Genomic DNA, 21463 nt, shown 5'->3' on the forward strand with positions numbered 1-21463 from the left:
TAAATATTCTTTGGATAAGTAGTTTCGCTGACTTTATGCTTTATAAATACAGAAAACAGCTCACATAGAGACGATCTAACTATAAAATCTTTCTTAAGTCTTGTCAATGAATAAAAGTAACACTCTTCTGAATAAAATAAATCTTAAATTCTTGAATCTTTCTTGGTTGTATCGTTAATATAAAAGGCAGTTTTTATTGAAAATCTATCTCTATCAACTTTGCAACTTTTTTTTATAGATGTATAGCTTTGATAAAGCTTATAATCCCTCTAGTACATATACATACAATCATGCCCAAATTAGAGTCTTTTATGTGTGTACTTTTACACTCGCTAAAGTACTAGCTTTCGACTATGTACGCACTCTCATTAGTCGGGAGAAAAATACAGCTTCATCAATTAGTATACGGGTTTTCTAAAAATCAAAACCGGACTCTATCCACTTTTTAATGATTTCATAGCGGATAATAAGCGCTCTAGGTGCATCCCTTTCAACTGTGTATTTACTAACTTGCTTTAATATCAAGCAGTACTTTTCAAGAATATGCAAATATAAAGAGGAGATAGCAACGGATAGCCAAACTGCTTCTCTTGGTTGTTCTAAAATGGTCAAAGGGTTTGCGTCAAACAACTGGCAGCTTTAGAGTAGATTTATTGTTTTAAATAAGCAGAAGTGGAATGGTTTTAAAGTTAGCAATTAATGTAAGTCTTAGTAAATAAAAAACTACGTTTATAGAATGAAACTAGGGGTTACATATATATGGACAACACTTAAACATGAGGTCGCATTAATAAATGGCCGCTCGTATGGACCTGTTTTTTTCCAAAAAATAATGTAGAAACAGCACTAAATTATTTGATGTGTCATACGACAAAGGGCATTGTCCTGTAAACACATACAAAAAACATTATGCTTTCCTTTTATGAGGGCAATTAGTACATGTAAGCAGAAGGCGGATTATTATATCAGTCTCAAAAAAATTATACCATATCATGATTTATCATAGTATGATGAAGCATAAGATGCGATATACTTGATTTTGTACTCTAAATCTTCTTTGCTGTTCACGCAATCATTTTTTAAAAAGCGATGGATGTGTGGCTGCTTCTGGCAATAAGAATCAACATCTTCCGTTCCAAATAAAACAAAACAATTAAATGCCATCAAATGTCTATACTAGTCAAAATTTAGAATTTTAGTTTATGTCGATATAGATAAACTGAATCACTACATAAACACTTTAACGTAACATCTATATGTCAAAACTCACGTAAAACAGCTTTCCTTACTTTATAAAGACTGGTTATTAAAAACATAAAAATATTTACGTGCATTGCATATTTTTTAAACTGGATGGTTCTTCACATTTCGCCTTGTTAAAATAACATTGGTATTTACACGGTGTTAATAGACAAAAACTTAACGATCGTGCCATAAATTACTGCATAATAAGTTTCTTAAAATAAGTATGAGCTACAGATATTTTACTTTATCAATATTAAGTATTCACGTTATACGTAGTTAATGAACAGCTAACCTTTATAAAAATAATCTGGTGTCACAAATAACACAAAGTCATTTGCAAAAACAATTTTTTTCTGATTGTAAATCAATATTACAAACAATAAAGATTAGAAAATTGATTAAAATAACAGCGAATTATTTTTATGAGTTAACGGGAACCCTTATAACGGAAAGTTTCAAGGTTCATATTTCGTACATAATATACTAGGTTTGACATTTAATTACTAGAAGGGTGGAGCCGCTGCACTCGTTATCGTCAAAATAATGTTATTTTCTTGTCATTAAAATGCCTCAAACTGTGAATGCAACGTCTGGTTAAACATCCCCAGATTCCTAAACCTTAGTAAATTGTATCATGGTCCTTTGATACATTAAAAAAGGGGGGGGGGAGGAGGAGGGGGAGAGGCTGCGCATGGATATGTTTAATTATTTATAAGGTTTGTTTATAATAAAAATAAATAAAATAGAATACAAAATAACAAAAAACGAAACTAGACTAGAAGCACGTAAATCACGCACTGGGTAAATGATTTAACGGTAAACACAAGAAATCATTATGAATCGACGCACCAAATTTCCATTTTCTCCACATCACTACTGGATCTGTTCACTTGTCTTGCCATAAATAAATCGTCGTCGTCAATCATTAGAACCATTTCGTTATCCTCGTCTTTGTATTGTAATCTAATCGAGGGCGGTGCGCCAAACTTGTCTCTAACTCTAAACTTTAATTCGTCAAAGGATATAGCATTGGGAACCATAAGGATTCTGGTATCAACATAATGTATTTTGATTTTGATTTTTCCGCTATGGCCACTGTTGTTGGATCCAATAGTAGATGTAGAAGTAGATGTCTGAATACGCAAGTCTTCCTTATTACCCCCACTAGCTAAACGGTGTCTAATAATATCCCTCTCCTTATCTTGAACGGATAAATCATGTAATGATCCATAAACTTCATCTAATTCTTGATCGAAATCTCCATAATACTCCTCTTCGTTGTGTTGTTTTGGTATAGGTGGTACAGGTGGTGCTGCATATAGATTATTTGTTTTAAAACTTTTGCCGGAATTTCTTCCATTACTAGCCAAACCAAGAGAAGAAGATGATGAGTATCTATCTTCCAACGTAGATTCGAATCCACTATCAACTCTGCGGCCATCATGCTGACGAGTCCTATAGCTGGAGGAGGAGAATGATGCAGTAGAGGCGGAATCGTCTGAATGATACATTCCAAGGTTAGAGTCTTTTCTTCTTCTTTCGGCAGGTTGTTGTTGTTGTTGTTGTTGTTGTTGTTGTTGTTGTTGTTGTTGTTGTTGTTGTTGTTGTTGTTGTTGTTGCTGTTGTTGCTGTTGTTGCTGTTGTTGCTGTTGTTGTTGATGTTGTTGATGTTGTAGCGATGGTTGTTGATGTTGTTGCTGTGACTGCTGCTGTTGTGGTGGCTGTCTTGGTGATGATGTTCTCAACGGAGATTGTTGATTTTGCTTCTTTACCATCACTTTTTCGCTCAATAAGATCGAATTATTTCGCTTGATATAGGTTGGGGTCTGAGGCTTCTTAATTTGTAGTTGATCAACAACAGCAAACATGTCTAGTCCTTTCAATTGTTTCAATCTATTTTCTGGAGGTCTGAAAAGAACAAGCGGAGGAATAGAAAACACTGAATACCCTTTTCCTCTGTCTTTTACAGCCAAATCAATCACGTCGTGTTCCTCTGTCATTCTTGCTTTTTGAGCATGGTATAAATCGGTCAGACCGGCATCCATTTTTCCTAGATACAATTGGCAAATTCCCCTGTTAAATAGTACTTCACAAGAATAAAGCCTAAAACTTAGACCTAATTGCTGATAATTAATTATTTGGTTTCCACGTAATTTCTATTTAAAATTACTATATTAGTACAGGCATTTTTTTTTTGTTATTTTTTTTTGTTTTTTTACCTGGTAGGCCTGATCGAAATCATCTTTTGCAGCTTCCATGTTGTTTTTTATAAACTGGGAAACACCTCTTTGAAAATAAGCAACAGCGAAATAAGGATCCATCGAAATTGCTTTTGTGTATGCTCCCAGCTACAAATAAATAAAATTCTTGATTATTTAATAAGTTTCGTAAGTGATGAATAAAGCAATTAAAAGTGTTACATTAATTATAGATGTATTACCGCATGATCATGATCTTCTACTGTGGCAAAGATCAAGCCAATATTGAAATGCATTTTTGCGTTATCTGCTATACCCTATTATAAATTATAATTATTATTTATCAACTCAGAGTGCACCCCCTTCTCAGTATATTTTAACCTCCTTCCCCACCCCCCCTCCTTTTATTATTATTTTGTTATAACGAATACCACACTTACAATGAAAGTTTTGACTGACGTATCATAGTCATTATTATCAAAGGCTACACACGCCGCTTGCCATTGTTCTAGTTCAAACTTGATAAAAAAAATCAGCTGAAGTGTATAGGCATATCTTTATTTGCTTAAATAAATACCTTAAAAGTCATTTTAACTTGCGTAAAAAATGAAAAATTAGGGAAATATTGAAAAAAGAGGGAAGAAAAGAAAAAAAGAAAATAAACGATTCAATCAAAAAACTGTCTAAATTTTGCGCTTGTTCAATAAACAAGGAGCATGTGTAACACATCATTAATTTGTTATATTTCGGCTACACACGAATGGGAAAAGGGGGAATAAACGTCTTTTTCATATTCTTTGTGATTGCAAGTTTTATTTTTATTACCAAGAATCGATACTTGTTTGTTATTAATATAAAAAAGAGTAAAAAAAAAAAAAAAAAAGGCGAAGATATGTAAAGATGTGTGATTGTAGTGATTTTGTATAGATATATGAATAAATGTAAACATATATGGTATTTGAGTCATATTGAATGAAAGACATAAGAGTTATAATGATGTATTTTAGTGGTGATAATAGTGTATGAATGATAGAATTAGGCGGATGATGAAGATGCTTGTTGTTGATATGAGAAGTAATTGGGTTGTACGACATTAGTTAATTCTTCATTATTATCAACTGTTAAATATGAGCACATGGAATTAGCTAAAGTAGAAGTATTAGAATGTGGTGTATTATTGATCCTGGATTGGCCCGGAATGGGACAATTTGGTCTTTCATAGGGTGAGGATTGTTGTGAAATGCATTGTTCCGGTTGATGTCCATTGTTAAAAAAATGGTGCATTGTTGTATTGCTGATTTCCTCATCGAGACTAAGCTCACTGCCTGCCCTAGTGGCTGTAGTGACTTGTGCTCCGAATGAAAATGTAAGGGAAGATCTTGAGTAAATAGAAGACGCCTCCTCTTCATCCTCCTCGCGGTGTATAATATCACCAAGACTGGATATAGAAGGTGATGTAACTAGGTCAGCTAATGAACTATGCGACATTTTGTGCTGACTGGTTGTTTGCCTTTTTTTAATAGCTCGGTTATCTTCAAAAAGTTGATTTGACCCTGAACTTGATGGCTCACCTGTTGCGTTGAAAGAAAGTGCTGCACTGTGTCTTTTCCTCATTCTACCTTGATTGACTGGTTCCGGTACTACCGTGTCATTGTGACCGGTGCTGGAAAATATTATTGGATCATACGAAAAATCTTCGAAAGGATCACCTTCCAAATTTGATCCAGTATATGACGACTGACTTATACGAGGCGGCATATTAGTAAACATCTCGTCAAAGTTCGATAAATCCGTCTCATTTTTAATCGATGGGATATAAGGTGGAATCATTTTACGCTGAGCAACAATGTTCCAATCAATGGACTCGAAATAAGGGTGTGATTTGATATCTTCAATACCATCCTCACCCCAACCTAATCTCTCGCAGGCTTCCTTTTCTAGAAGCTGTGATAATGTTTAGTTATCAATGATTTAATATATCCAAAGGACTACTTACTCCTGTCAAAAAGTTACAAGTAATAGGATCAAAACGAGATGGGAATTCCAGGTTATCTTCAAGTACCCTTTTGTACATTTCCATATGTGTATCTGCCCAAAATGGCGTCTAAAGTCATTTGTTTAATAGCTACCCCTTTTCCCTTTTTTGCTCATATGGTTATTTATAACTTACTGTTCCTGCCAACATCTCAAACAGAAGTGTACCTAAACTCCAAAAATCAACAACAAACGTATAACGTTCACCAAGTAGGATTTCCGGAGCCAGATATTCAGCAGTACCGCAAAATGTTTGTGTTGTAGGTACATTTTCTTCATCCACGTCATCGACTGAGAAAATTTTGGACAAGCCAAAATCAGTTAGGACTATGTGGCCATCTCGACCAATCAATACATTTTCCGGTTTTAAATCTCGATAAACAATGCCGTATTGATGTAATATACCGAGGCCATGGATAATCTCAGCAGCATAGAACCTTGTTCTATCCTCACCAAAGCTGGACATAATAGATAGTTGCGTTGCAATATCACCTCCGGCATAATAATCTAACACGAGAAACAGCTGGGAGGGGTCTTGAAATACATGATGTAAATTTACAAGAAAGGGTTGATCCCGTAACAGAACAAGGATGTCTCGCTCTGCACGTGTGTGAACAATTTCCTTTTGTTGAATGACCCAATTTTTCTTGATAGACTTTAAAGCATATAATTGCCCATCTCTTTTCGATCTTACAAGCAAAACCTAAATGATTCTTTGTCAGTTACAAGTACCGAAAATAAAGTTCTATTTTACTACCTTGCCCATACATCCCTTTCCCAGCACTTGTAGCAATTTAAAATCTTTCATGGAGACTGGGAGAGGAGATACAACTTTTTTTTGTTGTTTAAATTCTGTGGTTAATTCTACTGATTCAATAGGAGAAACAATAGGAACGGGAGGGTGTGATGAAGAAGAGGGGCTGTTTTTAAGTACTGCAGAAAGTTTGACCGATTTCGCAGCATCACTTTTTCTTCTGATACTATGAATTGTGGATATAAGTGTTGTTGATGTGTGTTGAGATGTTAATAATGCATCTTCGTCTCGCTGAACACTAGTGAAATCCCGAAGTATCGACGAAATGCTAATAATAGGATGCCCAAAGCACCTCTCTAAATATCTTTCTATTTTGTCGGCGTTTGATTTTTTGCGAGGAAAAGGTAAGAGGTCACGAAATGATCGACGTTTCAGGTAACGCAGGTTTCGTTGCTGCTCTTGGCTCTTTTTTTTTGAAGGGTTGCTTAATGTTGGGAAAGAGACTTTGCATTTAGGGTAATGAAAACGAATCTAAGAAAATAAATAATTAAAATCGATTTTAGAAAAGAAAAGACAGTAAAAAAATTGTACCTTTTGATGAAACTCGATAAGATCGAAAGGATATCGAATCAAAGATACTGTTGACTGAGAACTTTGAATAATAATGTTAAATACCTGTACAGGAATTTGTTAATTATTTCATACATCATAATTGTATAATGTCGATACATACAGATAATGTGTTTTGTTGTATCGATAATGTTGTTTCGAATACTGATATATGCTTTTGGCCTTCTAAAGTGCCCGGCATTATTGTCATGTAACAAGTAGTGGCAGTAAAGTGAGAACAAAAAAAAAGAAGAGAAAGGGAAAAAGAAGAAAGAGGGAAATTAACAAGTGATGACTTATTAAATCAATTGATCTGCATACTGACACACACATATATACACAGACATACATCATTCGCCATAACAACTCTCCTCATCCCATAGTCTCACTACAAACGAATAATAAATATCCCTTTCTTTATTTTCTTTACTGACCCCTCATTCTCTATTTATTGTCCTATTTCAGTCATTGTATCCCCTACTTCTCCTTTTGATTATAGTAATACAATCTGGTAAACTGAAGTAAAATGTAGATGGTAACTGAAAGAAGCAGAGTAGACCAGATTCAAAGTCAGCGGACGCGTCAATAAGGAGAACTTGCTCCTTTACTTCAATCATAAAGTTGGGCACAGCTTTTTTTTAAAAATAAAGTCTTTGAGCTCCCAAGAAGAAGAAAACAACAAATTAACCCTTTTATTTAACTTCTTTACTACGGATAATCTTGACAAATTTGATGCAAATTGGCCCTTAACATTTGCGTGAGTGACTTTCCTTTGTACAGGTATATACATTAAACGTGAATTTTCGTTTCCTTCTTGTTTCTTTTGCATAATTCCTCAATAGTAATCTCCCTTGTTGATATTGTACTCTCCCTTCATCAAAAGCGTGTTAAACAAAATGTTCTTTAAGTTTCTCCTAGAAATATATGACACGATATTCATATAGGTTATACCTCCTTACCATAAACAAAGTTTGCATAAATCTCATTTTTCAGAATATACGTCATTCGTAGCCTAGCACGAGTGCTTAAAAACGCAAGGATTTCGAAAAAGACTAGTATATTCAATCGTCGTTGGTATACCAAGATCGGCGTATTCTTGTGATCATTTCTTGGCGGAGTCCTATATTTTAATCAATAATCCTTTCTTTTTTTTGCATCACTTCATAAAATTCTATAAAATTCGGTTGTACCTCGGAAATGATGAGTTATTTTATTTCAGTAATTTTTTGAGCAGTGTGTATATTGAACGGTATTGTTAATTTCTAATGCTTTATCCGGTAATTAATGAACGTTTGATACAGACCCGAATACAGAAGAGATACGCATGGCCTCAAGAGGATTAAATCTATTATCCCTCACAAGGAGATCTTCATATCGTATTTTTATGGAAGACTTCAGAAGAAGAATTGGGTTAACATATGAAAAAAAAATGACCTTAAGTGATATGAGTACGGTAAAATATTCGCAGTAAAAAAAGGTGCTAACATTGTAGATACAGCTTGCCTTCTTGAACAGATGGAAAGGCTGTAAGGGTCGACACTAGGTTTCTCAGATCAGGTTGATGCTCTTGCCACAATGTGCAATAAAAACAGGTATCTAATGTACTTAGTACCATATAATACCATTTGTACCCAGATATCGTATGTGGCTTATTTTTGATGTAGTTGCAGTTGCTTGAGTCCATAATTCAAAAACGGCTTTACATCCTGACCGCTAGACATCATTGATAAAGCAAAGTTTGATAATATACAATGTAAGCAATTAACCTAGGATTTACTTAAATGCCCCTGAATCATGTTCAATTTACAAAAAAAAAAAAGAGTTTCTCTATAATTAACATTTACTTTCGGGTTTATTTGATTTAGCCATTTATCTATCACAGCGTTGAAACCATGTCACATTGGCAGCTTAATTTAATAACTAAAACAATGTTATTTGAATCAAAAGAGATTCATAACCAAGTATTTCATGTGGTATGATATCCAAAATATAATTAAGTGGCCTTTGAACCGTTGATATAGAGAGTCAACTCCGTAAAATAGTCTGGACAACCTTACGCGAGGAAAATGAAACAAATATAATTCGGAAAAGAGGTTTATGTATTTTATTCATTTAATTTTTTTTTCGGGGGGGGGGGGAGTCAGATTTAGCACTGGCTACAATACTGACTGTTTACCGCCTGGTTACTTTTAGTTATTTCTAAATATGATCACCATACAGAGTCATTTATTTACAAGACCGACTCTATTTCATTTATTTAGTCGGTGTAACGGGAGCACAAACACCTGAGATCATGGCTCTTTGTGTTCGAAACTGTAAATTATGCATTTTGTGTGACCTTGGCAGTAATAGGACAAACATTGTTTAAATACCTAATCTTTTTAATTGTTGATCTTTTCTCTTCTCAATTTATGTGCATGATTCACAATCTATCTAACAAATGTGTTATAAAAAATTAATAATAAAAACTGTGGTGATAACAGCATTAATATATAATTCTCATGCCATATTAATTACATCACCTCTAGCAAATACAAACGTTGTAGCTGGTTCAACTACAACTATTACATGGGCAGAAGCAAATATACCACGATTCGATATACAACTAAAAAAATACGATGTTTTTTTGCATGACAATCATACTGTCGCGCTGCTTGCTTCAAATATCGATTCGAGTTCCGACTCTCATTCAATTGTTTTCCCATTGGAATTAACAACAAAACCAATACTGTATAAACTCGTTATTATTCAGAAAAATTCAGTACTGACATCAGTTGGCCCGTTAAAATTTATTTTACCCGCAGTAAAAGCAAAAGATGCATCCACTACCAACATAATTCAGCAGCCAAGTTCCATATTAGTGACACCATTACTAACAGCTCCTATTAAAACATTAAATATCAACAATCCTAATGCGACTGTACAAATGGTTAATACTACTGATGCAGAGAGTAACATCGTATACAAAGATTACGGTGGACTAACAGTCAGTTCAGGACAAATAGCAGGGGTCTCTATGTGTATTGTTGCAATATCTAGTTTTATAATTTGCGTGTATACCTTTTCAAAATCTTATATTGATGAAAGACGTGCATCGCGCCAACTGATCGATAGCACAGACTCTGAAGACCCAATCAATCAAAAATCAACAGTGCCAAATAACCACTCATCCGTTCCTGACTTATCAAAATCATCCACTCTTAATAATATTGTTGAGGAAGATCCTCATTACGAAAAAATGTTTTACAGTCATCAGCACACTGATGGATATAAAGAGGGTTTGTATTATTATCTCGCACCGACATCCGGACAAAGATCTACTTCAACAATACAAAGAATAAGCACCGATGATAATGTATTCGGTCAACCATACCAAAGTATGGAATTTTACGCTGGCTTACCCCTTCCAGCTAAACCTTTGTACGGTTCTCGCTCATCAAGTAATTAAAATCGTAAAATCGCACCCATTTTTATTAAATAGCGTTCGATTCAAGAGTCTTTACTAATACACCCATCACTTCTTCATTATAATGACCTAAATCTAAATCCGGTTGATTCATTTTTTCGGCTAGCCAAATATTCTAAAATAAAAGATTAATAACTGCCATTTCCAATCATGATGGTTTCACACGTTACCAGTTGTTTACGTAAAAACTTTAAAAGCACAGCTGTTCTAGCAAAGCAATCAAAATAGATCCAGTTATCCAAAACCATCTTCCTTTGCTTGTACTAAATGAATACATATCTAATTTAGCCAGCGTCATATTTGCTTTTAATAACTTTCATTTTGTTACCTTAATATCGATTTCAGTAGCGAGTAAAACAACGGCAACTGCATCAATTGAGGATGTTTCCCACATGTAGACCTTATCTTTCATTTGATTGTTGTTGTTATTCATTACCACAGTATTATAAATCAAGAAATCAGACAATAAAGACTTCCTTGTTCCAAACATCATTGATGAGGGATGAATATGTAACTCCATGCTTTTGTTTACAATTTGTGATGATTGTCTCAAGTATTCTGCGATCTTAGGATAAAGACCTGCCGTAAGTGCGGCGTTTACAACAGGAATGGAAGACGCGTGCTCATTGTATACCTCAGGCACTGTGCATAACTGTATTACAGAGCGTTTCACCTCGTACCGATTAATATCAGGTTTTTCATTAGTCTTTACAAATCCGATACTGATCAAAAGTCCCAGGTATTGTCTCTTCATATCTTCAATCATTTCCAGGTTTTGTTGACTCAGGAAATTTTTTTGGCAAAAGGTGCGCATTTTACGAATCAAACTGCTGTTGCTGATGTTGTTTTCTTTAGCTTCTAAATAATTTTCACGCCAAATATCATATGCTTTGTAGATGGTCAAGAAATCGGAGTTATAGACACGGAAACGTGCGCGTGCTGCATCTGCTTCATCTTCTTTACCAAAAGGGCGAACAAAGGGGCTCTTAAAACTAAGCGCTGCTGCAATTGTCAAGACTGGGTCGAGGCATTTAAAAATAGCACCAAAGAGAATCATTTTACCAATATGTACATCAACGGGTAAGTTTGATAAATGTGCACCAAGAGGAGTAAGGGATTCATTACCATCCACCGATAGTGCTTGTACCTGGCACATGATATAAATATTCGTCATACCATCATTAAATAAACTTTTTTTTTACCTCTTGTAATGTTAGAATTGCATTTTCGATCATTTTTTGGGTGGGTGGATCTAATGCTGCTCCAAGAACATCTCTAATAGCACCAAGGCCACACACCTTAATTCTGAGACAAAGTTCTTCCAGCGGTAAGCGGAGAATTTCTGGAGTTTCATAGTTTGCCATCTTGTAACAAGTGTGAATAGCATGTTTTATAAATATGAAAGTGCTTTACCTCTTCGTAGCGTTGCTGTGTAAATAAATGGAAGCATACACCTTCCTGAACACGACCAGCACGACCTCTTCTTTGACGTGCATTTGCCTTTGCCACATACTTTTGAAGCAGTCGGGTAACACGCTTTTTATCGTCATAGCTAATAATTATAGCGGTGAGATAAGTTTTGCATTTAGTACCTTTACTTTAAATTGTATATCTTACCTTACAACCTTTGCCATACCAGTGTCAATAACGATGGTTACATCACTAATGGTTACACCTGTTTCAGCGATATTAGTTGAAAAGACAATTTTCCTGACACCTTCCGGAGGTACATCAAATGCCTTTTCTTGGTTTTCAGAAGATAGCGCTGAGTGAAGAGCAATCAACAAAAACTTTCCAGGGTCTCCAAACACACTATGACTGGACACCAAATCATAAATTTTACGGATTTCGTTCATACCAGGTAAGAAGACCAAAATGGCACCCTTATCGGGGATGTTGAATCCCTTTAATTGCATTTCGTGAGTTTTATCAGCCTCAGCATCCGTTTGTGATTTCTTGGGTATACAAATATAGTCCAATAACTCCAAGATCAAGTCGTAATTAATTTTTTTTTCATCCATTCGTTTAATCATCTTTCGAGTTTGTCGACTGTATTTTCTAGCTGTAGGTTCAGCAGGTAAAGTATCGTCTTCCTGATCTGGGTTCTCGATAATATGAAGCTTAGATTCAATGCGAGTGGGGTCATATGGGTCATCATCATCAGAATCTTCTTCAAACATCTCGTAATGAACATTTTTCGAAGATCCACTTTGGCCTGAAACATTGATGTTTCCAACTTCAGTTTTAACTTTCACGCGTCGCACAGCAAACGGCGAATCTTCTTCTAGAACATAACCTAAAATATTTAAGGTTATATTTACAGATGTAACAATCCACCAGCATTCTTATCATTTACCCGTATCTTCCAAAACATCATCAAGGTATTGAACATGAACAGGGTATGTTCGACCAGGGACGGAAACGACAGGACAGTTTCCAAAATAATCTGAAAATCGACTGGCTTCTACTGTAGCACTCATTAATATAATCCTAAAGGAGGAACACGCGATTTAAAAAATAAGTGAGTAATTTCGTAGGCTTGTCTTATAAACCTTCACTTACTTGAGGTCAGTACGGATAACCAATAACTTTCTCAAGATAATGAGCAAAAAGTCACTCTCAATAGTACGTTCATGTACCTCATCTACGACAACGTGCGTTACGCCATCCAAGTATTTGTCACTTTCTAATCGACGCAGGAGAATACCCGTGGTACAGAATAGCAATACATTCTCAGCAGACATTTTACTTTCCAACCTAATTTGGTAACCCACCATGGCATCACGACTACCTGTCGATCTGGGGCGATCACCCATTTCAGTTGACACCCGGTTTGCAATCGACATGGCTGAAATACGACGGGGCTGAGTACATACTACAGATCCTCCTTCTGTCGATCCCAATAAAAGATCCTCAGCCAAAAATTGGGGGACTTGTGTACTCTTACCGCAACCAGTTTCACCCGAAATAATCAAGACTTGATGGTTTCTCATGATTTCTAAAATTTCTTCACGATAAGCTGTAATTGGTAAATCGTGTCTCTTATTCTTCATGGAAATATAATCCTTGTTCCCCAAACGAGATTTAAAGTTTTCTTGAACTCGAGTAAACATGTTTTTATGTTTTAAAACCTTCTGCTTAGATGCGATTACAGCATTTTCACTGGTGATAGCATCAAGGCTAGCAAAACTACAAGACTGATTTCATATTTAGTACTATTCATCAATTTTTTCTCTTCTTTATATGTTCCCATACATTGTTTCTGCTGCTCGATTTGCTGAACGATTTATCTACTAAATCGATGAGGAAAGACAATCTCTTTTTATCGGCTTCAAGTTTAGGCGCACTTTCTCTAATGTTCTACAAACCATAGTTAATGACATGGGGTTCCTCTTATTGTAAGCAAATTTTTACCTTATCCTCTAACCAAGTTGTCCATAGATCTTTATAAACATTTGGTAGCACTTTAAAAACGGAAGAGTTTGACTCCAATTCAAACAAAGTATACAATGCCATTAACTGTTCCGCGTCATGTCTATTGGAAGCACAAAGGTCTTGAGGTAATTCAAAGGTTAGGGGAATACTACTATATCCATCTTTCACAATTTTCAGTGATGATCGCCAAATGCCAGCGGAAACCGTAGTGGAATGATAATTCTGTTTCCCAAATTTTTGCTTGTTGCAAAAATCCAAAAGCAAGTCCTTAGGATATCTTCCCATCCATGATTTAGGTACGGTTAAATCAACGATATTCCACTGAATAGGGGTAGTGGTGGTGGCAGTGGCAGGTGTATTACTTTGTTCTTCATCCATCATCAATCCACCAAATAACCCTCCTTCATCATCGTCATCATCTTCCTCTGTCTCGGGGACCTCATCCTCCTTCTTTTCTTCCTGCATTTTTTTCATTTCAGCCCTTTCTTCCATTTGCTTTTGTCTAATCTCTTGATCAATGATTTCCTTCTTCTTGGCGTATAATTCCTCTGCTTTCTTTTTATCGAAATCCCAATCTGCTTCCAAACTAGACAATTTTTCCTTGATCTTTTTGATATCCTTTTTAAGTTTCATCATTTCTGCATCCGATAGCGCAGGTGTTTCAATTGTTTCCTTTGCTTTCTTGATTTTTTTGCCGCCATGTTTATCTCGGGGGAGAAATTTCTCTAGCTCAGCTAGTTGCATTTTGGCAAGTGCATGTTTTTCGTTAATATCCTCTTCTTCTTCATCCATGTATTGTTGCGCAGCTTGTAAGACGCGAGATTTGATATCCTCTGCTTGTTTTTTAGCGTCGGCTTTGATTTTAGCATCGGCTTTGATTTTAGCATCGAGTTCGTTTTTAGCATCGACTTTGTTTTCCTCCTTCATCAAAACCTGCTTATCTTCTTCAACAATAGGCTCAATCACTTTTGTTGTATCTTTATTTCTGGCGTTATGTAACAATACTAGATGCTCGTTCTCGTCTTCGTTAAAGTACTTGTCAAAGAAACCGATAGGCATTCTTTCATAAGGTACGTGAACACAGAGCTAATAGATGTCGGTAATTTTAATAAATACTCATTTTTGACTGCTTCCTGTTTTATATTACCCAATCTAAATGATCGTCAATTGATTTCGATAAAGTTGCTTCGAAAGATTCTGAAATGTCTTCAATCGCAAAGCCTAGCTTATTCAAAGTTCTGTACAAGATGTCAAACTGACTAATGATCTTTTCCTTTTCGTACTCGTTTGAGCTATTCGTCAGCGGTTGATTGAAAGCACCTATTCAGAAATGAGATGAGCTGTTTAAAAATATGTCTCCTACTCTCCTATTTTTCTCTTACCGAATATATCGCTATCTTTATGCTTAATAACCTGTAATAAATCCTTTTCTACGTCAGCCGTCAATCGAAACTTCTTGATACGTTCATCAGGTATATTTTGTTGTTGGGGATCGTCCTTCAGCAAACGATCGAATGCAGCTTGTGCTTTATGATCATTCAAGGATTCGTACTTTTTCATAAACTTTGAAACAGGATCTTGATCTTCGAGATCCTGTTTGTTGTCTACAGATTTTTCAGGAATCACAACTGTATCAAAGGGATGTTCAGGCTCGGGATCGGCACTTTGAATTTCTTCCACGGGCGTAACGGGTTCAACTTTTTTGGAGGGTGCTGACACGGTTGCATATCCTCGATTAGACGCGATTTTTGACTTTTTCTTGGCCATGTTATTTTTTTGTTCTTAAAAATGCACTAGTGTGAATGAAAGCAATGAGGACTCGTTGAGCTCCAAAAACCAAGTTTATTTTATTTTTATTTTATTTTTTAAAAAAGCTGTGCATAAAAATAATTCAGAGATACATTAAATAGCCCAAAGAGTGCCGATATGAAGTTCGGCTAAGTCCTGACAAGTGATTGAAACAAATGGACCAGAAATTTGAGTATCAGCATGATGTCCAATGTAATTTGTAGGCCTACTATATTCGACAGTTCTCTGCTCATATTCAAAATCGAGACTTGTCGTGTATGGTTCATAATCGTTCAACTCAAACAATTGTCGCTTGTTTTTTTTACACTGATATACATCAAATAAACGTATATCAATCGCTTGTTTTACGTGATAATAGTGTGATGGTGATCTTGCGTGATCAATACGGATAGATTGAAATGTGTGATGTGGCATATGGATCTTGATATCCATTTCAGGATAATGTTGACCGATTAATGAGCAAGAGTTAACTTCGAGGTTGGTTAGATTTGGACAGTATATCGAAAGATAATCAAATACTTGATTCCGGAATGATCCGTTTTTGAAAATAAGGTGTTCCAAAGAAGATTTCGCTGGCATATTATAGCATGCATCGTCATCTGTCTTCGTGTTCATCGGTGTCATTACCACAGCTTGTATGTTATCAAATTTCAATTGTTTTAGTTTTGAGCAGTGGCTCAAAATAAAGTCAATGGGGATAGGTGCATTTTTAATGCCAGAGAACTGCATAGAGAAGTCAATAGAATATAGTCTATCGCTGCACATTCCAATTAACGTCACCGCCTCCTGCATGGTTTCTTGAATACATAATGAGGGCCAGCCCCAAAGTGTCAAGGAACATACGTTTTGTTTGGACCTGACTAAGCATTGTAACATATCCAGTGTTCTATCCGTCATATCTCCCAAAGCAATACTATCCAAGCTGATACCAACATGATCCATTGCTTCAAAAAACCAGTGATTTATGGTAACATTGATCAGGTTTACCGATTTCAAACTACGACAATTCACACCTATACTTGCTATCGCTGCGTATCGCTCTTCGAGTTCACTTACCGTAGGTGGCACTTTAAGAGAGGGTGTACTGACTGAGTATCTGCACCATAGATCTAAGCTAACCAAACCATTGTATTTAGATGCAAAGTAATAAAGCCATTCATAATTGTCGTAAAGGCTACCACCGTTTTGAAACTCAAGGATTTTCATGCATTTAGTCGGTTTGTAACGGTGATGACTTGCAGCAGCACCTACGCTTCTTTTTTCTTCTAGTGTGAAACTAATTGGCTCCAGGTCAGCATTTATTAGGCGGAGCTTCTGAAGGCTTCTACAAGAGTCATGAATCATCTCAAAGTCAGAGAGAGATAACGTCACGGTGTCGAGTGATAAACACTCAAGATCACTGGCTTTATGCAAATTATCAAATAATTCATGCTTCATATTTGGAGAGCTAAACCGTATAGACAGATTTGTGAGTGAAGAGAACGTTGAATCTGGGGAACGAAGCAACTGATTTGCAACAGTAAAGTGACCATATTCCGTAAGGTAACGAAGATGACTCCATTGAGAAAAGGAAATATCTTGTGAAGTATCAACACCATTCGACAGTAAATGAACCAGATTGGGACACAGTGTGGGCAATGTTTCAAGCTCTTCCGCAGTTATACATACATCGTCTATAGAAAGACGTCGAACATAATGCCCTACCATACTAGTTATTAAGGCTCCATAAAAACGCTGAAATTGTCTTCTGCCTCTTATCTGGACATGGCGATATTGCGACGGTGTAAAAAGGCTTCTCCAGGATTTACAGACATTCCGACATATTCCTTTTTGTTTATGGGTGAGATAATAGGATACATTATCAAATATTTCCAAAGGATAGTTATAAGTGAGTTGTGGGGTGATCATTTTTGTTTGTGGATTGAATAAAGAAAGAAAGTAATAAAAAAAATTAGAGGGGGAAACAAATGATTTGAATATCACACACATGAACAATTCGTTACACACAAATAGGTACAATAATGTAATGCGGGGGAAATGGCGTTGAAAAATCATAATTAGACTTTTTTGGAGTCACGAGTATAGGTAAACAGAAACCAATTGGAGCAAGATTATGATAAGATTTTTTACCCATTTTTCCAGTTTATTCCTCCCCACACCACAGTCTTGCCTAAAAATGGACAATGCGTTTCCATGCGAATATAAGCGGAGACCCCCGGGGGAGTTTTTTATTGTTAAAAAAGATCATTCTATATTTTTAAAGACGAGGGAATAACACACCATCTATTTCTCCTAAAGGTCTTTCGACTTTAGTCAACTCTTTTGCATTCTTAAAGTAGCGGTCATTTTCAGATACACCTAAACGTGTTAATAAACTGTCCATCTTTGTAGGCATGACAGGCTGTAATAAAATACCGGCGATACGACATGCTTCTAAAGAATAAAAGAGGACATCGTTCAAACGCTGCTTTTCCTCAGGTTTCTTTGCAAGATTCCAAGGTTCGTTATCTGCGAAATGCTTATTTGCCTAAAAGTTAACATGCATAGATTAAGTTAGAAACAAATGCAATTTATCCACCGCCCCTCTTTTTTTTCCTTCTATGTTATTTACATGTGACAGCATATCAAAGATATATGTATATGCTCTACTAAATTCACGTTCCTCAAATGCTTTATCAAAGTTTTCTATATAACTATATTAGTCTCCCGCATGAGTATCACTTTTCTTTTCTTCTTTAGGTTTACCTGCTGTCTCTGATATTTCCTTGTGCATAAACTCATCTCTGGCATCTAACGTATCACTTTTGATAGGTACAATACCATCGGAAAGTAATGTTTTGGCTGTACTTCTGTTCAGCAGATTACCAAGTTGACTTGCCAAATCTTTCTTATATCTAGTTCTAATCATATCTTCAGAGTAATCTAACAGAGAACAATATATCAGATCATTAGGTATTTTCCTTTTTTTTCTCTCTCTCTCTATCTGTAAAGCTACCTCCATCATCAGCAAGACCACCATCACGAACGAGGTAGTAACGAACGGGATCAACACCGCAGTCTTTCAAGACTTGGAAAGGATCGGCAACATTACCACGACTCTTGGACATTTTTTGCTTTCCCATAGTCCAATGAGCGTGAGCAAGAATTTGTTTAGGTAATGGCAATTCTGCAGCCATTAAAAATGCAGGCCAGTAAATAGCATGGAATCTTATAAAAGGGTGGAGAGGGTGGGTCAAAATAGAGAATCAAATTAAACTATTCGTCTCTCTTTTTTTACCTAACAATGTCCTTTCCTACGACTTGGACATCAGGAGGAAAGAAATCCTTGTTTTTTGAATCCTTATTCCAAGGATATCCAGTAGCTGTAAGATAGTTGGTTAATGCATCCAACCAGACATAGATGGTATGGTCGGGGTCATTTGGAACAGGAATACCCCAGTCAAGACGAGATCTTAATCTAGAGACAGATAAATCCGCAAGTCCAGCATTGATCCAAGATTTGACTTCGTTTTTTCTGTTGTTAGGTACAATCGATTTAGGATTAGCATCAATCCATTCTAAAAGACGATCACCAAACGCAGACAGTTTGAATTTATAATTTTCTTCTACTGTCCATTCTACACGTTGACCTGACTCAATAGCCACCATGACTTTTTCCCCTGACTTTTCATCCAGTACTTCGTGCACTTGGTTCTTGGTGTAAAAAGCTTCATCTGAAACTGCATACCATCCTTCGTGCTTTCCCTTATAAAGGTAACCCTTTTTCAACAATTGATCCTATGATTACCCTGTTTAGTTTCTCTTTTTCTAAAATCCCTGTTCTCTTCCAGTACCCATAGTTCATTCACTGCTAAAATATGATGTTTGTTGGTGGTACGTTCAAAACTTGTGTATCCAATGTCAGCTGCCTCGCATAAACTCTATCCACATATTAAATACTCTACCGCAACTTTGTGTATGATTTTTTTTTTACATACCTTGAAGCTTTCAGACACTTTATCACAAAACTCGATAGGTTTCATATTGTTCTTATCAGCGGCTTGTTGAATCTAATTTACAACATAAACTTTATTTTAGCGGTTAGGTTCTGAGGGTTTAATTTGACGTTTGTTCAGTCTACCTTCAAACCATGTTCGTCTGTACCGGTTGACATTAAGACCTGCTTTCCATGCAAGGCATAATGACGACGAATGGTGTCGGCTAAGACGGTTGAATATAAATGACCGATGTGAGGAACTAAAGAAAATCTAAATTAGAGTCATCGATGCATTGTAAAAAAGAAAAGATAGCTTTTTACCTGCATTCACATAATAAATAGGTGTGGTCACAAAGGCTTTTGTATGGTTCAAATGCTTCGAAATCAAAGTGGGCTTAAAAGCAAACTGTGCCTGTTTTGAAACGTTCCAGAGCCCAAGAACACGCATTTTATTTATGTGAATAAAAAATCTGACAGAAGGCGAGAAGAGAATGGGGGAGCCCAGGGGGCAGTTGTTACTTTTTTTTTTTTTTTTTAATTTCAGACGTTCACAAAAGGAAATTCAGTGATACAAAATCAGTCGTCAACCTTCAAACCTATACAGTTCTGTTCATAAAGCACAATCTGCTTTCTTTAACTTAAATTAACGTATAGCTTATTGATATACTTGTCTTGCTATTTATATCATTGTATTGACTATTTTCTTGCAGCCATATGAGACTGAGTACTTTACAACGTTTTCCTTTTGGAGTTCTTGAATCACTAAGAGAATCTTCAAACATATAAACTTTAGAATGAAGCATCTTCCAAACATCTCGATATTACACATAGACGAACTTGGAAATAGAATGTAGTTTTCTTTAGAATAATAACTTTATTATTATCTCGAGTGTCTTCGTCCCGGGAGCGAATTTACCCACCTGTTTCCTATTATCAGTATAAAGTGAAAGATTAACTTTATGCAACTTGAAACAATTTACAGATTGACAAAGACATAAGCCGGTTACTGTCTATCATTCTCATCATCAATAAAATCCGTCCACTCAGTTTTTTTTTCTCTCCCTTTTTCTTTTTAAGGTTACCGCTGTGTGATAGGGACTTCAAGGTGCGTTCCCAGTTTCAATCAAGAATTAATGTAGGTTTTATGCCATTTAATATAAATTATTGTTCACATGTATTAACTTAAAGACTTATGTAGGCGTTTTTGCGATCGGAAGGCAGACATGGTACGCCATTTCAAAAATGGGATGAGCGACCCCAAGGGGAGACCCATTATTTTACTATGGGCTTTGTCTCGTCACTATAAAGTTTAGAATTAAAAGTAGTCTGCCAATACTTAAAAAGACCAAGATAATTCCTGACGTCTTGCCATTTTAATCTGGTTTCTTTTAAATAAACCAAAGACAAGTCAAACGGACAGAGAAACAGCTGCTGCTAATGTAAGTTTGGCAAATGATGATAAAAGTATATACAACCAAAAATGAACAAAACAGAAGTATAGCAGCTAATGTGTCAATCAGCGTAAAGGAAATGTTGAAATTTGTTATGGCGAAAATCCGAAAAGACCTGTGTTAATGTGTACAAAAACAATCGACGATCGGAACGTCGTAATGGAAACTGCAAGTGGATTTAATAGACTGCAAAGTTGGGAGAAATGGTTATAAATGTCTATACATGATTGATGTGCAAAAGTCTATCCAATGTGCTACCTTTTTATTATCATCACTATAAGTCGGATTGTGCTTAAAACGAAGAAAGTGAATATGAAAACAATAAAGAAACTGAGTAGACAGAACGCGTTGCAATACGTATTAAGAACTAGAAAAAAAAATATCTCTAACTATATTATGCTGATCGCAAACGACTGAAAAGAATTTCATTTATAAATACAATTTCCCAATCATTACAATTCTTGAGCGCCATATATCTTGCTGAAG

The 21463-nt window shown here is 35.8% G+C and overlaps 7 protein-coding genes across 7 annotated transcripts; 1 reads left to right on the top strand and 6 right to left on the bottom strand.

The window, feature by feature from the left end:
- Positions 1 to 414: 414 nt before the first annotated feature.
- On the bottom strand, positions 415 to 576 carry EV154DRAFT_429666 (uncharacterized protein; the record flags this gene model as incomplete). The annotated part of the gene is made up of 1 exon (XM_051596480.1): positions 415 to 576. A coding segment is annotated over one exon (162 nt), but the record flags the coding sequence as incomplete, so codon positions are not given.
- A 1380-nt stretch (positions 577 to 1956) lies between these two features.
- On the bottom strand, positions 1957 to 4080 carry EV154DRAFT_451416 (uncharacterized protein). Its single transcript, XM_051597246.1, has 7 exons — positions 4021 to 4080; positions 3884 to 3961; positions 3686 to 3760; positions 3465 to 3593; positions 2950 to 3401; positions 2618 to 2676; positions 1957 to 2557 (listed from the first exon to the last, which is right to left on the bottom strand). The coding sequence occupies exons 1-7, from the start codon at positions 4030 to 4032 to the stop codon at positions 2079 to 2081; spliced, it is 1284 nt and encodes a 427-aa protein (XP_051452458.1). The 5' UTR covers positions 4033 to 4080; the 3' UTR covers positions 1957 to 2078.
- A 168-nt stretch (positions 4081 to 4248) lies between these two features.
- On the bottom strand, positions 4249 to 7066 carry EV154DRAFT_451421 (kinase-like domain-containing protein). Its single transcript, XM_051597247.1, has 7 exons — positions 6965 to 7066; positions 6823 to 6906; positions 6459 to 6762; positions 6232 to 6341; positions 5614 to 6180; positions 5440 to 5547; positions 4249 to 5387 (listed from the first exon to the last, which is right to left on the bottom strand). The coding sequence occupies exons 1-7, from the start codon at positions 7049 to 7051 to the stop codon at positions 4479 to 4481; spliced, it is 2169 nt and encodes a 722-aa protein (XP_051452459.1). The 5' UTR covers positions 7052 to 7066; the 3' UTR covers positions 4249 to 4478.
- Positions 7067 to 9099: 2033 nt separating this feature from the next.
- EV154DRAFT_525835 (uncharacterized protein) lies at positions 9100 to 10457 on the top strand. The gene has a single exon (XM_051603334.1). The coding sequence runs from the start codon at positions 9281 to 9283 to the stop codon at positions 10286 to 10288; it is 1008 nt and encodes a 335-aa protein (XP_051452460.1). The 5' UTR covers positions 9100 to 9280; the 3' UTR covers positions 10289 to 10457.
- EV154DRAFT_486457 (P-loop containing nucleoside triphosphate hydrolase protein) lies at positions 10435 to 15508 on the bottom strand (the record flags this gene model as incomplete). Its single annotated transcript, XM_051598851.1, has 11 exons — positions 10435 to 10569; positions 10635 to 11453; positions 11509 to 11670; positions 11720 to 11858; positions 11924 to 12602; positions 12663 to 12796; positions 12869 to 13503; positions 13562 to 13666; positions 13721 to 14827; positions 14889 to 15061; positions 15124 to 15508. 11 exons carry the CDS (start codon positions 15506 to 15508, stop codon positions 10435 to 10437), a joined length of 4473 nt encoding a protein of 1490 aa, XP_051452461.1.
- A 52-nt stretch (positions 15509 to 15560) lies between these two features.
- Positions 15561 to 17574, bottom strand: EV154DRAFT_525837 (uncharacterized protein). Its single transcript, XM_051603335.1, has one exon. It carries the CDS (start codon positions 17537 to 17539, stop codon positions 15644 to 15646), a length of 1896 nt encoding a protein of 631 aa, XP_051452462.1. The 5' UTR covers positions 17540 to 17574; the 3' UTR covers positions 15561 to 15643.
- EV154DRAFT_525839 (tRNA synthetases class I (M)-domain-containing protein) lies at positions 17575 to 20098 on the bottom strand. Its single transcript, XM_051603336.1, has 9 exons — positions 19848 to 20098; positions 19671 to 19786; positions 19528 to 19599; positions 19384 to 19470; positions 18828 to 19327; positions 18546 to 18757; positions 18296 to 18472; positions 18162 to 18235; positions 17575 to 18077 (listed from the first exon to the last, which is right to left on the bottom strand). Exons 1-9 carry the CDS (start codon positions 19972 to 19974, stop codon positions 17808 to 17810), a joined length of 1635 nt encoding a protein of 544 aa, XP_051452463.1. The 5' UTR covers positions 19975 to 20098; the 3' UTR covers positions 17575 to 17807.
- Between the last annotated feature and the right edge of the window lie 1365 nt (positions 20099 to 21463).

This window comes from Mucor mucedo (genome assembly GCF_025094135.1).
Source record: "Mucor mucedo strain NRRL 3635 chromosome Unknown EV154scaffold_145, whole genome shotgun sequence".
Taxonomy (NCBI): Eukaryota; Fungi; Mucoromycota; class Mucoromycetes; order Mucorales; family Mucoraceae; genus Mucor; species Mucor mucedo.

What these genes read in the sequence shown, in the direction of transcription:
- EV154DRAFT_451416 (XM_051597246.1), bottom strand. An exon ending in TAGAAGATCATGATCATGCG is followed by an intron (nt 3,594 to 3,685) that starts GTAATACATCTA and finishes ATTTATTTGTAG; the next exon opens with CTGGGAGCATACACAAAAGC. An exon ending in ATTTCGATCAGGCCTACCAG is followed by an intron (nt 3,402 to 3,464) that starts GTAAAAAAACAA and finishes AATTTTAAATAG; the next exon opens with AAATTACGTGGAAACCAAAT.
- EV154DRAFT_451421 (XM_051597247.1), bottom strand. Translation starts at nt 7,051, where the DNA reads ATGACAATAATGCCGGGCACTTTAGAAGGCCAAAAGCATATATCAGTA. An exon ending in AGGGATGTATGGGCAAGGTA is followed by an intron (nt 6,181 to 6,231) that starts GTAAAATAGAAC and finishes AGAATCATTTAG; the next exon opens with GTTTTGCTTGTAAGATCGAA. An exon ending in TTGAGATGTTGGCAGGAACA is followed by an intron (nt 5,548 to 5,613) that starts GTAAGTTATAAA and finishes AAATGACTTTAG; the next exon opens with ACGCCATTTTGGGCAGATAC.
- EV154DRAFT_525835 (XM_051603334.1), top strand. Translation starts at nt 9,281, where the DNA reads ATGTGTTATAAAAAATTAATAATAAAAACTGTGGTGATAACAGCATTA.
- EV154DRAFT_525837 (XM_051603335.1), bottom strand. Translation starts at nt 17,539, where the DNA reads ATGTGTGTGATATTCAAATCATTTGTTTCCCCCTCTAATTTTTTTTAT.
- EV154DRAFT_525839 (XM_051603336.1), bottom strand. Translation starts at nt 19,974, where the DNA reads ATGCGTGTTCTTGGGCTCTGGAACGTTTCAAAACAGGCACAGTTTGCT. An exon ending in TATTTATTATGTGAATGCAG is followed by an intron (nt 19,787 to 19,847) that starts GTAAAAAGCTAT and finishes GATTTTCTTTAG; the next exon opens with TTCCTCACATCGGTCATTTA. An exon ending in GGAAATATCAGAGACAGCAG is followed by an intron (nt 18,236 to 18,295) that starts GTAAACCTAAAG and finishes ATAGTTATATAG; the next exon opens with AAAACTTTGATAAAGCATTT.